Source organism: Corvus cornix, chromosome 9, assembly GCF_000738735.6.
Source record: "Corvus cornix cornix isolate S_Up_H32 chromosome 9, ASM73873v5, whole genome shotgun sequence".
Classification (NCBI taxonomy): Eukaryota; Metazoa; Chordata; class Aves; order Passeriformes; family Corvidae; genus Corvus; species Corvus cornix.
In genome coordinates this window covers 12663466-12680300 of record NC_046339.1, presented here as the reverse complement: position 1 = coordinate 12680300, position 16835 = coordinate 12663466, and the positions used below count along the sequence as shown (strand labels likewise).

Genomic DNA, 16835 nt, shown 5'->3' with positions numbered 1-16835 from the left:
ATGTGCCCACATAAGGAGGAAAAAATACTGTATTAATCAGTATTCTTTGCACTAGATTTGGGCAAAGTAAAACAGTTAGACCTTTAAAGACAGGACAGGAATGAGTTTAAGGACCTGTTCACCTATTGTAATTAGATCTGAATTCTGAATTAAGCAGAATAATAAAACAGAAATATCAAAGATCAGATTACAAAAGATTTCTCAAATTCATGAGAAAATTCATCTCACTGGCCAAATTCTTCTTTTCCCTAGTCAGAAATAAAGAGTAACAATGAATTGTTTCAAATACTCCTCTGCTCAAGGTAGAAAAAGGGGAAGCATTTAACATTTTTACTAATCCTATCATACATTACATTAATGTTGATTGCAAAATTGCCTTACTTACATGCATTGATTTTCCTTGAGATTTGAAATACAGGTTTATGCACAAAACCAAGGAATGTTCTTCTCATTAGACTACAACTTCTGAGTAATCAGATATACATGGATACACAGGGAAGCAAACAGTTCTTTCCTAAGCCCCACTTTAAATAAACACCTTTAGCTGAAGCTGCAAGGTACTACAGCATTTCATTAAATGAGGCCAAAACTTCACAAGAAGCAGGCAGGAAGGATTAAGTTCTGATAACTCCAGGTGGAAATGCACCATCAGTCTTAGCCCATGTAAGTCTGTGCTGTGCAGAGATGATCTCTCCCTCTCCCAAGCAACATTTCTGTGAGCAGTCTTACTTTCTTAGCACCCACAGCGCCAGGCCAATCATACTAAAAAACAACTTTTTTTTCACAGAATATGTTTTCTGTTGGCTTAACTTTCCATGTAAATTGTCTTTCTGCTCTTAGTCAAGTAGATATGTGAAGGTGAACAAATGCACAAAATAAAACTGAAGTCGAGCATTTTAGTTATAAAAATGACAGCTCTACCTCTCCCCTTCTTTTTTTAAACTAGCACAATAAAATTAAGGTACATATCAATATAACTGAAGCGAAGCAATTGACACCCAATCCCAATCTCACCGTAATAAAAGAGAATATTCTAAAATAAATAAAGCCAAAATGCCACAAATTAATATCAGTCAGACATGACTTAAAGGGGTTTGTTTCACTTCTAAAAAAACTGTGACAGTTCAGACACCAGAAATACTCCTTTGCTGGTGAGAGACAAAGTAATTCACTCATTCCAGTCAGCCTTTGCTTCCTTGTGTCAAACAACCTGGTAAGAATCTTGATGTTTTCTTTTATAAAAGCTATCATTAAATCCACCTAACAGTCTCAAAGATGTTCAATTTTATTCTACTTCTTGAGAAGTGTGTTTGTATAAGCAAGTTTTATGGTTTAAAATTATCCAGAAGAATGCTAGAACTTAAATCAGTTTGTCAAAAAAAATTAAACTAGCAATTATTCCAACATCCAGGGAAAGGGGAGCAATACGGAACAATTTTACTACTTGAAGGAAAATAAAGCCTCCAAAAAATCAAACTCACCAAGTCAATATTTCACAAGCACAGTACTAATATATTACGTTTATGCATCAGATTTTATCTTTAGAAGTTACAGGTGGACTGCATTAAAAAAAAACTTAAATAAAACTTTATCCTAGCACAGAAGTAATGACACTAAGTTATCTGGGTGTCTTCATCTCAAAGCAGCAAGATGTCAAAATAATAAAGCATTTTGAAATATATCCATCCCTAACACGACTTTCCAGATTCATCTTCTTCTCTTTGACCATTATTTTAAACATGTCCTGATAAAGGTTATGTAAAATATCATTTGGAATTCCTTATTCTGGAATAAAAAGCAAACTACTATTTTAGCACATTTAAAGACAGTGAATTTTTACAAAAGGGTGTCTTACTGCAGAATGAAGGAAAAAAAAATCATTCTACTACACTTTTCAATATGTGCATAATTAGCTCTTCAAAGCATTAACATCTATAATTGTTCTTAGCAACAACTACGGAATTTATTTTGACTATCTGTGCAGTTTAAAGATTTTTAAAAAATCAACACTAGAAAACCATCAAGGCATTTTCATTACAGGTAGTAAAAACTGGAAGAAAGATTCAACAAGAACTTCCAAGATTGTAGGCATTAATCAAAAGCTTTATCGTCTTACCTTTGTTGTTACAATGCATAAGCAATCCATCGTTTCAGCATAGCAGGTATATTTCCAAACATTTAAAAGGTTTATTTTCAGTCACAGCTAAACACCATCTCAACAGAATGAGAAAAAGCACACTTATTTAATAGTCAAAACAGTTGAGTGAGTGCCAGCTTTCCCTTTGGATTCATTCAGAGGTAGAAACACCATGGAGAAAAAGCAGCAGGCTAAAATACAGATGCTTTAAGTTTCATGAAAAATTCTTAACCTATTTTGGTTATCTATGTCTGAAAAACTTAAATGTATCCTTGAAAATATTCTACAAAAGATGTCAAATCCTATTCCATACCAGTTAAGTACCTCCTCGTATTCTATTTCATATACTCCTCTGTCAGGATTACCTAACACATGAGCATCACAGGGAATCATTTGATGAAATGCAATACAAAATTATTTTACAGCAAAAAATCTCAATTCAGCTTTTCTTAGCTGGTTACAATTTCTAAAATGAAGCATTTGTTCAAAAATAGTTTTGGTTGCAAACAAGTATTTCTCCTCTAACGTCATTTCAGCATTTGCAGACTGCAAAATAACTGATTTCCTAAGCAGTAATGAATGGAATATTCCATGTAGATCAGGGAGAGAAGAAAGTGGCAAGGAAAGAGTAATGCATATTGCAGGAGAAATGCTATTTTGAGCCTTGAATTAACCTAGAATTTCATTTCCTTTTCTAAGGCTGTAATGCAGTGACAAGGCAAAGTTTGTATGCGCAGGCATTGTCTTCTTAGCCTAATTAGCACGGCTGGGAAAAGTCTAACACTTGGGCACAAAACAACATCCTGTGTACTCTGAAACACTAACCTGACAGTTCCATACATTGGTAAGAACCTTAGTACATTAGTTTCCCACAAGAAGCATTGAAAGCAGCTCATAAACTCAGTTTTCACTATCTTGTCCTATTAGATGCCCCACTAACACCTTTGCTGCAAACAAAATGAAGTATATTGAAAAAATTCAATGAGTAATTTCAAGCTATTAAATCTTATCTGCATCATTTTGCTTTTAACCCAATATGTACAACTGACTGTATTTTGCATCAAAACAACTCTAGAATACACTGTGTATCTACAACACTCCCTTCAAGCTTTCTGCAACTTTGCTCCACTTGATTCCCCAGCTTTTCCATACATACTGGGAGAAGTGGTCTGGTGTGGGGGGCTGCTAGAGGCAGGGAAGGGGGTGACCTGCTATATAAGGAAACTAATCTTTCCAAAATCACGCATTTTATTTTGTGGGCAGGTGATATCTTTATGGGACAAACTTGAATGGAATTTTAAGATAAATCTTACACCATTCAACCACTAAGACTATGATTTTTACCTTGTATGTCCAAGTCAAGCCAGAGATATTTTTCATTTTTACACTGTGTATAAAACCTGTGAAGAATTTCTGCTGTGAACACCTAGGTGAAGTTCTCACTGCTACAAAGCATCAGTGGGAAAACTATGCATCTTTCAGACTGCTGAAACTGGCTGAACCCAGTCAGAAGGCTAAAAGTTCTAACTCGAAAAAACAAAAAAGCACAAGTTAAGCTGATGAAACATTCCTGTGTCAGAAAAGGGAGGGAGGGATTACTTTCACAGCTGAATGCACACAAGGTACCTCACAAAGAAATTATTCTTGCATTTCCCAAGTCTTCTTTTGGGAAAACTGTACGGTTCCAAGAAATTAACAAAGTGCTAGTATTCAAAAAGGTAAGGAAAACTAAGGAAATGCATTTCTAGGTAACTTGGCACATATCCAGTGTCCAGGCCAGAAACATCTTCAATGACTAATACAAGACATGCAGTCAAGTCCAAATGTACATTTCTTGCACAAACAGCTCTAGGAATCCCAAGAGCACATGGAAACCTGGCATGAAACTTCATGCTCTGTCCATGAAGGGCAAAGATTAACGATCCTGCTCATCACTGAAATTTCTATCAGCCACCTTGGTTCAAGATTAAGCTTCTGCAGACTAATCCTGGCTACAATTAGCTTAGGTTCAGAATCAATCACTTTTATTCTCAGTTTTCCATTCTCTTGCCTTCTTCGGGACGCTTTCAGAACTAAGGATCATTATCATATCATTTCTCTCCTCTTGCACTCACCACCATCCTTCCAACAAGACCCATTACTCCTGTCATAACAAGCATGTAACATCCTTCAAGTTGCCGATGCAGACCATGAGACGTAGAAGAGACCTATCCAGAGAGGTAAGGAAAAAGCATTTCTTTGCTGAGGATTTGTGGATCAGGCTGCTCACCTTGAACAAGGACCCTAAACACTTCAGGGCAGACAGAAAGTCATCTCATAAAAAGTGTGCTTGAAAAGTAGTAAAGCATGCACTGCACAAATCGGAGCAGGATGTACAGCCAAGCTACATTAGAGCCCTTTACCAAGCACTGCACCACTACAATGGATTAAAAGTCCTTCTGGTAACTGCACATGGTTCTCCCAAGATCCATCTTCAGCTAACAATGTCCACACACAGGGGAAAAAATTCCATACCAGTACACCAAAAAGTTTTGTGGCAAACACCAATACACATTTTCATAAATATAGTGCACAGAGAGAGAAGGACTCAAAAATAAGAGTACTATGGATAAAATAAGTATTTCCTAGCCCTAAAGCAGTTTCTGCAGACTTTTCACTGGAAATACTGTATGTAGAAGAAATAAACATTCAAAAAATATTGACCAAGGCTCAAATATTCAGGAGGTTTAGCATTCTCATACAAAAAAATAATACAGCTTTTTGAAAGCAAATTATAAAACTCCTTGAATGGGCAAGCATGTGTTAAATTTTGGAGAGCAGAAGAAAGTTTTTCAAAATGAGAAATAGGTAAAAAATTCAGAAGTAAAACTACTGTAATTAAACAATTTAATAAAATAACTTAGAACCTTCTTTCCTTTGAACCATATTGTGAGAAGGAAAAGAAAGATATTAAAGAACACACCAAAACTTGAATCAAAATAATGAAATGCATGAAAAGTCATCCTTTCATGCACTGAAGAGTAAGACATTTTCACACAGTGCTGTTAGTCATTAAAAAAACTATTATTCTACTGAATTTGTGAGAAACATTGTGATCTCTTCAATGTCATTCAACCTTATTAAAAATAAATCCTTCTGTCCCGTCAGCTCCAAGTGATCTCAGTAACAACCAGTAACAACTATTCTATACAGCTTGGCCAGAAGGAAAAAGTGCATTTCCATTCACCACTATTCATGGCATTAATATTAAAAAAAAAAGGATGATTCTCAAGTGAGAAACACAAAGTAAGAGATTAATTCAAGACAAGAAAAATTACTTATAAATTCTTTTAGGTTATGTTTGGCAGTCACTCTTTGTACCTTCACAGGCTTATTCTTTTTCCAGTGTGGAAGATTCTATCTACAAAGCCACCAGATAACTAAATAAAGGAAAATTCATGCACAGATGAACTACACATAGAAATAAATCATGCAAATTAAAACAATGCTTTGGAAAATACTGATTTTGCAGATAAATAATTTCTTAATCTATTCACAAATTTAAAAGTGCATGTGGTTATTTAAATGCTAATTTGCTCTTGGATTCTATGAGAAAAGCCACATAACACAGAGCTGTCACAGGTGTAACCAGAGAAGCAGGCTCAGCTCAGCTTCGCAAGGGGATGTCAAATGCCCAACCTCAGCATATTTGAGGAGACATATCAAAGACTCAGTAAACATCAAGCACTATCATCACTGCAAGCATTTTCTCAGCTACTTTAGTAAAGAAAGCACTAAAAGTGTAAGATGTCATAAATTAATTTATATAGCTATCTTTGAACCTGGCTGCAAGATGTAATTATTAGATTTTTTTAAAAAGTGAATTTGCAAGTTGTCTATTTACTCCTAAACTGAGAAATTTAGAAATAATAGGGTTTTATTGCTTGTATACACACCCCGAACAGAGCATGGGGATTTTGTTTATTTGCTTTTGCATTCACTTTCACCAGAAGCCTGCCCCTGGAAGACTTTTTCAGCTTTCATTCAAGACTTACATTCTTTTCTTTGTACAAACAGCCTGGATTTCAAGTATTGAAAGCAAAATACATAGCAAACCAAATATCATTTCCTCATTGTAAAGTTAACACAGAGAAAGCAAAGCTTCTGAGTAACCCAGGACTATATTGGTGCTGAAACAAAACAAGCACATCATGTGTGCAGCAAAGGAGATTATATAAATAATGGGCAATACACACATACAGATACAGGCATAAAGGACCAGTACAATAACAAGGAGCACAGCAATCAGATATAGCATATTATCAAGCTAAAAAACTGAATCTTTATAAATATTAAAGCAAAGAAGGTATTTGAACATAGTACAATAGGTTGGGGACTTTCACAGGAACAGCTTGTTAATACAACAGGTAAGAATGACTTTGTAAATCCAGATGAAGATATTGCAGTTAAAATTCAGAAACAGAAAAACAGAACTAGAGCATCCTGCACTTTAATAATGTACTCTACATTTGCAGGTATCTCCTCACAAGGCTTCCTCTGAGATTCTGATTAACTGCTTGATGTACCATTCCATCCTGAATACAAACGGCTACTGATTAAACATAGATTTTTTCATTGCACTAGAAACTAGACATCCCAAATTCCTTCCTCCTGTCTACATTAGCTTATCTTATTAAGAAGTTATACAAAACTGTCACATTTTTAGAGAGGTTAAGAAGACGTTACTGGCTGCTTTGTAAACAAAGCCAATTCCCATATTGGAGGTGAAAATGATGTTAGCTTAACTTTATCCCTTTCCAAAATATTCATGTTGACAGATACTGAGCAAACCAAACACAAGGCCGCAGCAGGCCTTAACAGCAAAGGAGAACAGGAGCTGCATTAACAGAAACACAACCAGTAGTAACATAAAACTCTATTATTCCCCTTTGCTTGGCACTTCCACTAGGGGCATTTGGAATACTGCATTCCATTTTAGGGCCCCAATACAAGGATTTTGACAATGTGGAGCAAGTTCTGCAGAGGGCCATTAAGACATTGAGAGGGTTTTTGGAAGACTTGACCCTTAAAGAGAGGATGAGGATACAGGGCTTGTTTAAGCTTGGAGAAAGAGTTCAGCAGAACCTAAAAGCAGCCCTCCAGTACCTACAGTGGGATGTCAGAAGACAAACTCAAGTCCATGTTGTATGATGGAAAAACCCTAGAAACTACAAATAAATTGAAACAGGAATTTCAATCAAAAATAGGGTGAAGCTTTTTCACCATGAGGATACTCAAGCACTGGAAAAGACTGACAGAAAAGTTTTGCATTTCCAGTTCTTGAGATTTTCAAGACTTAGCTAGTCAAAATCCTTCACAATGTAACTGACCTCCTAGGTGATACTGAGTTATTTTGTAATTGCAAGATGTTTAGCGAGTTTCCTGTCCACTCTGCCTTGGCATCAAATTTTAGCTGAAATTGCAGACTTATCAGCTGTTTCCTTACTTCCTCTTTTGCTTTCTTTGTATAAAAAAAGAATTTGGCAAAAGGCTCTAGAAGAGGGTGAGCTAGCCAGTCTCTACATGCCAGACACTAAACACATTGGCAAGTGCAGATAGATGGGAAAACCACAGATCAGAACAAAGTCCTTCAGACACCATTACTCACTAAATACAAAGGTATCCTCATGCAACTGTAAGAGACTCCAGATTGAGTTCCACGTCCTAAGGCAAAAAATTTCCTTTGAGACATTGTTCAGTGGCGGTTTTTTTCAACATGTAAAATCAAATGATTGTGGCTACTTTTAAATTCAAGCTAAACAGCAAACATCTTAACTTCTCTGATTTAAAACAATCAAAATACTAAAACAAATCCTACGGATTTAAAGAGAAAAAAGACTGTCACAAGACTACTATTTCCTTAGCAATACACTACTCAATTAGGTCAGAGATTTCTTCCAGCGATTTAAGTTTCACCGCGTATTTGTCAAACACCGAGTGTCCCACCTGCAGATGGCACCACAGATCACAGCAAACAGCTCCCGAAGCCGCTCCCTCCCGTACAGGCTCTGCTCTCACACAGCGCCGAGATCTTGTTTCAGATTTGTTCGCTTTGCCAGGCACACTTGAGCTCAGCATTTAATGCACACAAGGAAAAGGCATGAACCATTCGTCCTTTTCAGATTGCATATATTTCTTTTTTAAACTAGTTCCTGGTACTGAAAGGATTAACATTCCTTTCCTGCTTTATCACTTTCTTGAATCACTTTTTTTTTTTAGTGTTTTTTTTTCCCATAATTTTGTACTGGAGATTGAAACAAATAAAACTGTTAAATAATGTTCCGGGAAATATAGAGCATGGAAAAGAAAACAGATTGCTATGAGCAGGAAAACTTGCAATCTGGCTTTCTCTAATACACAACCTATGGGGAATACAAACTCCAGTCTTTGGATTCAGAGGTAGGAAGGAAAAAACAGAAGTAGGCTACGTGCCATTAGAAGTCCTCAGGCAACCTAAGCTTGTATACCACTATTCTATGTATATACACAACCACACATTGCTAAAAAGTCATTCCCAAAGTCAGCTGTGTAGAAAGTTCTTGTAATTCAATCCTTAATCTCTTTAGGGGAGCATTACATTCCCACTCTCACAGCAACTCTCACATATACCATCAAAGTGTCAGCTGGAAGAATATTATTTTGGTCCACAGTAACTACAGCAAAAAAATATCAGCAAGGTAAAAGAAACAGGGTTGAAATACATTACTTCAAAGGCTAACAATGTCCAAGCAAGAAGAAAAACATCCCATGCTTATCACCTGCAAACTCACCAGCCTGGCAAGGCACAGAATAGAGTTAAAATAATCTCAAAGTGCATGAAGTGTTCCAATCTGCTTGAGTCTGGTTAATGAACTAATACTGAACTGGACAGCAGCCTTGAAAGTCTGAAAAGTGAGAATTTATAATTTAAAAGCTAGCTTAAACACATACCAGAATTATTACTCCCTTGGGTTTATTAAAGCCAAATATAAAAGAACTTTTTAAAAAAACGCTAAGTAGCTAAAAAAAGCATTACCAAAACCAAAAATGCATTGAGCATTAAAACATAAATTTTCACATACTACATATAGCAAGCATGCTAAATTTCTCCTCATAATTTTTATTAAATTTTAAAATATTGAAGGAAAAGTATTGCCAAGCAGGTATATAAAGATAAAAAAACCAGTCACTGAAGAAGAAAGAATTAAGGTCAATAAAAAGGTATAAGATTATATGTTTATGTAACAGTTTTCGTATATATTTGGATTATATATATATATTTATTGGATTATATATATATATTTGGACATTTGGATATATTAGAGAAAAGAAAAAGAAACCAACACCAAACTACCACTTTTCAAAATTGTTCACCTTACGATTTAACATGGAAACAGTACTCTAACTAATGAAATACAAGGTAACATTTACTGTAAGTGACAGAGACTGCGAGAAAAGCTTGCTTTCAGTTTCACATGAACTGGGATCAACACCAATATATGCAAATGGTTTTAAATACTGTAAGTACAAATACAGTGGTTTTAAATACTGGAAGTAAAACTAAAACCTGACCTTCATATACTGAAGGTCAAACAATAGTGACTTTCACATGATACTCAAGACAAAAAATATGAAGGAAGATGGGTAGCTTTGTCATAAATGTTCAAATCTGGGCCACTTAGAAAAATAACAAAGTAATCCACACCATATCAGGTTCTGTTAGGTAACACTAGCATGGCCACCAGACTGTAGTGGAGAAGTAAACAGTGCATCTGAGAACAGACACGTCTCTGGTAAGCCTTTCCAAATCAGGCAGTTCTTTCAATGCATTAGTGACCTTGCCATGACAATGTGCCTGGTGTCATTGGTGCAGTGTCAAGGACAAGTCCTGGCAGTCCAACTGCACATGAGAATAAAAACACACCTTCATGTACAACATAGAAAGATACAGGGACAACACTACCCTTGTATAGGGCTGCAAACCGTTTCTGCAGGGGCTGGGAGTGAATAATCACAAAGCATGGATTTAACACCACAAACTATTCCCCACTTCGGACATCTGCTTCTCCTATAGGGGAAGCACAAAACGTCCTACAGTGGCAACATCATAAGACAAATCTCATAGCAGCAAATATGTGCTTCAAGTGCAGGCTGCTAGAATTTGAAGCATGTTTACTAATAACAAAATGGTTTGGTAGGGACATGAATCCTCAAGTCCATTACACTGTTCCCAGGTGCATTACAGGGATTAAAAACCAAAACAAAACAAAAACATTTATGACCTTTAAGACCATCATGCTGCCTCAAAAGACCTTCAATAAGGGAGACTGGCCATGTACTATGCTATTCTGGTGCTCAGAAAAACACATTAAATGCTTTTGTAAGTCTATTTCTATAGTGTAAGCCTAGCACATCTTGTATAAAAACAAAATATTTCTTTTTCACATTCTATAAATACAGGAAATTTCTCTTCCCAATTAAGTGTCCAATTCTTTCAAGCAACACCAAACCATCCCGGTCTTCACTTCTTTCCAAGATGACATCTTCCATGTCACTCTCTTCTAAGCACTGAAATCAAACATCTTTTTCACACCATGATACCTCAAATTTGACAATATCTCCAGCAAAGCCTTATGCAGACCAAGTAGAATAGAATAGTTTTACACCATACCTATGTCAGTAAGGTGTTCTTTTCATCTATTAACATGCCATGGTTGACTCACCTTAAGATTCAAAAATTACCCAGACCTTTTCTGAGAAACCAATTCTTAGCTATTCAACTTCTATTAGTTCAGCCAAAATGTAGGACATTAATTACTTCAACTGCCCAAGGCTTCATTCTAGTCTTAGCTGATGAAGCAGTAACATACCATTCTCTTCCCATGGTTCAATTTCTAATTTAATAAGGATGTTTTCACTAAAAACCCAACCCTAGGATGCATTTTTTGAGAAACTTTAACTGATATATTATCTCAAAAGATAGCCTGTTAAACCATGCCAAAAGTTCTACTCAAGTCAGAATTTATCACATTTATGGTTTCTTCCTACCACAAGAATGATTACCACAATAGAAAGAAACTGTTTGAAAAAACTGTCATCAACAACTATAAGAGCTATTATTTGGCTCCTTTATCACTTTCAAGGAGCTACTAAAAAACTGTGGAATCATTCACTGTACCTGTTAAACCTAAATCCTCCTCTCCTGCCTTACTCCTATGTATTCCCTTTTTAAAAGATGGCATTTGTCCATCCGCCATTTTTGGGAACTTCATGCATCCTCCATGACTAAGGGCAACTGCAATGACTCCCAAATTGCCTCATTAAGTTCTCTGCACATGCAAACATGAAATAGAACCAGCTTATTTCAAAACATCTCAGTAGACAAAATAAGCCTTGCCTCTCCTTGACTACAGCTCCTTTTGCTCTTGCTTTTAAGAGGTGCCATTCCCACCATACCTTCAAAAAGGGATGTTCTACAGCTCTAAGCCTCAGATTTAGATGATGGCATACAGGTAAATAGCACAATAGCCTTTTCCATGCTATTTCTCATATACTCCAGCATTACCCCATTTCCTCCAATGACAATTCATTAGGGTGACTACAATGACAGTGGCCTTCTCAATGCAATTTCAGGTAGTAGATTCCACAGACATATAAAATTTAAATTTTAATAATAATCTTGTGTAACCAAGATTCACAAACAAGAAAATAATCTATTCCCACATTGCAAGTTCAACTAGAATTTAAATTCCTCAGTGTTCAATTACTTACAAACCTGAAAAAGACAGTATGCCTAGGCTGCTCAGTTTTTCATGTAAAGATATTTTAATGGCTGTTCTTGGCAATATATAAGTCTTGCCCCTGGCTTGGCTGACCTTTTTACCTACTCACCATTTTTTACTTTCCAAAAGAATACAAGTTTTTGGATTTCCTCTATAGCTTCTTTTAAAGCATTCCTGATGTATTTCATACTAGCTTCAATATGACACATTTGAAAAAAGCTACAATGAGCACAAGCATTTTTTTTAACTGTACAAACTCATTAGCACATCACACACTAATGATCTGCAGCTAAGTGAACCTTCTTACACAGTCCCAACAGCCCCTGATAAAGGTTCACTCACTAAGACATCCCAGCCACTTTATCTTGCTGAGTAGTACAAGTTCCCAAGCTTCCCTACAGGCTGCAGCACCAGTCCTTTGGCTGATCTCTCCCAGGGCTCCTCCTGAGCTCCACAATCATTTCATGAAAATGGACCAGCACAGTGCACTGGCTTCAGTTACTGAGAAACTCACACACTTTTTCCAGTGGTGTCAGTTTCCAGGGCACACTTCAAGGGTTCACCTCTTTGGGGACAAATAATAGCTCTGATGTGAAAATAGTCAACATTTTAAGTTTAAACTGATCAGGGAGATTTTGCTTTAGTGAAAAATGTACAACAGTGAGCATTTTCCTGCTCATTTTTCTCACCATTCACTAGTGACAAATGGCTGCGTATTGTTTTCAAAAACAAGTCCTTCCAGAACACAGATATAGAAGTAGCAGAGAATTTCTTATGATCAGACTGAAAAGGTTACTAATCAGAAAGACAACAGTCTCAGATTTCCCAAATAATTAATGAAGGAATGACTCAAGAGTCATGAGCATGGATGAGTATAAGCATACTAATAAACCTGTCAGTGAGGTTCCAAAATCAAAGCATAAATCCAATTTAATGGTCACTTAATGGTACATTTGACAAATGAGTTTATAAATTTTTGACTAAGCAAAATGCATACATGTTATTAAACATTTCAATAATTAAATCCCCTATGACTATTGATCTTAATAATGTACATTTTCTTTGAAAATTAATATTTTATAAAATGAAGGAAACTTAGAGAACAATGTTGAACTAATAGTCTCAACAAGAAAAATAAAACCGATTTCTATATCATACCTCTACACTGGGGCTAAGGCTGCTCGGCAATGTTTCTGATGTCACTGTTGTGCTTGGAAGGCTGGAGAAGTCCCAGGTATTCACAGGCTGGATTGGTTCCGATGGCTGAGAGTGATCAATGCATTTTGGATTGTCCAATAAGGTCACTTCATAAAATTCTTGAATATCTAAACATGTAAAAAAAATTGCAGTTAGGCTTGATAGTTCCTCTAATATTCTGATTTTAACTACATCTTCCTCCTGCAAAACGGATTAGATCTGGCTTCATCTGTCATGGGTAAATTCATAGGGATCAGCACGATCACATGAACCTCCCCCACCGCACACACAACTCGTTCTCTGTGCCCCTGTCTCAGAGCCTCCATTACCCACTCACTCTGGGCTTCTGCCACCAACCCCAGGAGCACAAGCTGCAGCAGGAACAGCAGAAGCACATGAAATAACTGCAGTGGAATAGTGGAAGGGATTAGTGTCCATGTTTCAAGTTTTGGTAAATATAATTTCAACTAATGTAGCCTTTGGTTAGCTGAAATCTACTGTTCAAGGGCAATATTAGAAGGTTGTTTTGTACATGTTTCAACTAAATGATCACAGAAGTAGAAGAATAGAAGTATACTGATGAAATCAGCAAGAGAGAAGCTGCAAGAAGTTGGGAAAGGGAAGATTGATGAGGATAGGTCATCATCTGCTTTTTCAGTCTAAGTAACAGAAATAGGATGAAACTTAACAGTATGAATTACCCTTCATGAACTAGTTAACAGCTTTTTCCATAACCCTGAAGACTCAGCTGGAAACATCTGAGAAACAAAAAATTTGGCTGTCTTGCATTTTTTATTGACATCCTACTCACTACATGAAGCATCAATAAAAAATGCAATATAAAGAAGCACCAAAGGTGTTCCTATGAAGTGTAGGTGTATGAAACCTGCTATCACAACTGCAATCAGATCCATAAACACACACATTTTAAAAAAAAAAAGTCAGAGAATCTATAGGCTAAGGGAAGGGCAAACTAAGAAGTTGTCCTGTAAAGGTTTTAGTCTCTTATTCAAAGTAAAAATCAAGAGTTGCAAACTCTTGATTTTTAATCACACCAACTTCATAGAAGACAAACATACAAACACAGTAAGCCAAAGGAAACAGGACCCAGCCATGAGTGAGGAGTCTAAGCTGCAGTTTTGTAGCTTTCTAGCAACAGCCCAGAGTCAGTAACAGAGGCACAATAACCAATTCCTTTATAGAGCCATCCCACAAAAAAAAGACCACACAACTAAGAGTTGCAAATACTGTTGCTGGCACTCCAGTCTTATGTGTTTTTATAGACATTGCACTTCTGCTCTCTACCAGTTCAGAAAACTGAAATTCTCAAATTCCATTTGTATCTTTCCTCTGAACAAGAGTCAAATTCCTACCAACAGCTTACATTAATTTTTAAAGTTATACTTGCTCTTGGCGCTGCTGATTGGAAGAAATAGCAGTGAGGGTTGCAGAAGACATTAAGTGACCTAGATATACAGGAGCAAAGCAGCCTAAGAGATACAAATTGCCTTTAAATCTCTTTCACATTAGCTCCCTCAGTTGCAAATTTGTCTTGCAGCTGCATTAACATCAATACATCAATCAAGCACACCCAGCAAAGATTTTTTTCCTTCAACAGAGAGTACTTTGTACATTAAAATAGGCAGTGGTTTAAGTTGATTCTATAGCTGCAATCCACAGCAACCAAGCCAGGAAGATCACTACATTATTTATGGGAAGGGGTTATTTGTGCAACTGTTTTGCAACAGAAATCTAGGACACCGATTTTCAATTCTGCTACTATTCCTTTTAAGTCCCTGCCAGCGGAGGTAGCCATTTATTCCTCCTGCAGAACGACTCATTTCAAAAAGCACAGCATTTCCCATACCTCACCTCCACTTCTCTATGCAGGACACCACAATAGACTTGCTATTGAAAGATGGCAAGACATATATGCACCACTTAATGAGGGGATTAGTTTCTGTTTATCCTGGACTTGCTCCAAATCCACAAAGTTTCTAGAAACTTGGTATCTATATGATAATATCTACCTTCTTAAAAAAAAGTTTCCATTTTTACGATTCAGAATGCAAACATTAAGTGTGTACAAGTATAGGCAAGCCACCTATGAACCCTGAACACATTAGGTCCACAAGAATGCAAGTTGACAATTACACTTTTATAAAGCAAGAAACTTAAACCATACTAAATTAAATCTAAAAATTCCTTCTTCTTTTCTACAGCTATATATCAGCTCACAAAAATATTTCATCACCTCAACACATTTGAATATGTACTGAACACATGTTAATGATGTGTGGACACATTAGCATATGAAAAGTTCTAACATTTTCCTAATTATTACAAATAGCAGGTAGTAAAATACTAAGTTTTAGTTGTATTTATGGTCAGATTCCTTCTTCAAGCTAGGATGTGCCATTTCTTGTTACAGCACTTTTCTCCCATATTAATTGCAAGAGAGATTATATCCCAAACTAAGTTACAGAAAACTAAGCTACAGAAAACTGATTCAAACCAGGTATCACAAAACAGCAAAAGAAAACACCGATGGGGAACATTTCAAAACTAGAGGGGAACATTAAAGGAACAGCTGAAACTTGAAAAATAGGAGCACAGAGTTTTAGGAATCCAAAGTGACAAAAAGTGATGAATGGTAGGCAACACATAAAACCATCCTGAAATTTGGTCTGCCTACAAGTAAAACCACATTAAGTAGCCAAATCAGAAATATGGTTGACAGCAAAAAGGATAAAAGCCTATACAAAGTGACAGACCACCAGTTCTGCAATGAGCACTCTTATGAAAAGGAAAATTGTATTCTTAGCCTATTAGTAGTGTGAAAAGATAAGCAACGGTGACAAACTGGGGTTTTTTACTCTAAAAGCCATTTGCTGGTGTATTGCTCACCCCCTTCTCATATTCTCCACTCATCTTAGTTTTGTTCTTTGAACAGGCTAGTTCACCAATAACATGATATGCCAGAAGCTAAAACTGCTCACTTTTAAAGCAAACAAGAGTTATCTGCCAAATACAAACTGAAACCCAAATCGACTTTACAAGGGAGATCCAGCTTCACTAAAAACCACAACACAGTAATTAAAAGAACAGCAGAACTGCAGAAACAAATTCTTTTCTTTCCTAAAGTGTATTTGAGGGCGGTTCAAGAGACTACATCAATTCTGTCTAAAGAATCTGCCTCCACGGACAAGGATTCCAACCAGCAACATGACACCATTCCTCAAGATCAATTTCTTCCCCACTCCTTAGAAATCCAACATAAGGCCTCTGCTTACCATTTGTACAGGTATGTGCAGTGTCTGCTACTTTTTGCTATATATTCAACAGAGGGTACACTTGTAATCAAGATAACTTAAGGTCAGTGCATGTTCTAAAAAATCTCATTGCCAAGCCAAGTTCTCCACATGCACCTACAGAAAGGAATATTTAATTTTAGTATAGTCAGCTAGGACAATTAAGCTGAGCAGAATTATTCCCTGCATCCACTTACATGTGAACCTTTTGATAACTTGTAACTTTGCAAGTGAAAGACGGGATACCTATAACAGCATTTTCTTAAGGGAATGGGGCAACCCTATATACAAGGTGTTGGCATTACTCATAACAGTCCATGGGCCTTGTGTTAAGTGAATAACCAGGCCTCTGCACTTGTCCTGGCCTGCCCAGAGCTTTGTTTTAGTTTG

General features: G+C 36.5%; 1 protein-coding gene across 16 annotated transcripts in view; it reads right to left on the bottom strand.

Moving 5' to 3' along the window:
• The window catches only part of DLG1 (discs large MAGUK scaffold protein 1), a 148692-nt gene that overhangs the window by 120600 nt on the left and 11257 nt on the right, over nt 1-16835 (bottom strand). For 15 of the 16 annotated variants that reach the window (XM_039557270.1, XM_039557272.1, XM_039557274.1 and 12 more), the window contains exon 3: nt 13096-13262. In XM_039557270.1, the coding sequence (XP_039413204.1) occupies nt 13096-13262 (167 nt within the window). Of the gene's footprint in view, nt 1-2116; nt 2679-13095; nt 13263-16835 lie in introns of those variants that run through there. The other variant, XM_019289852.3, reaches the window with a different exon arrangement.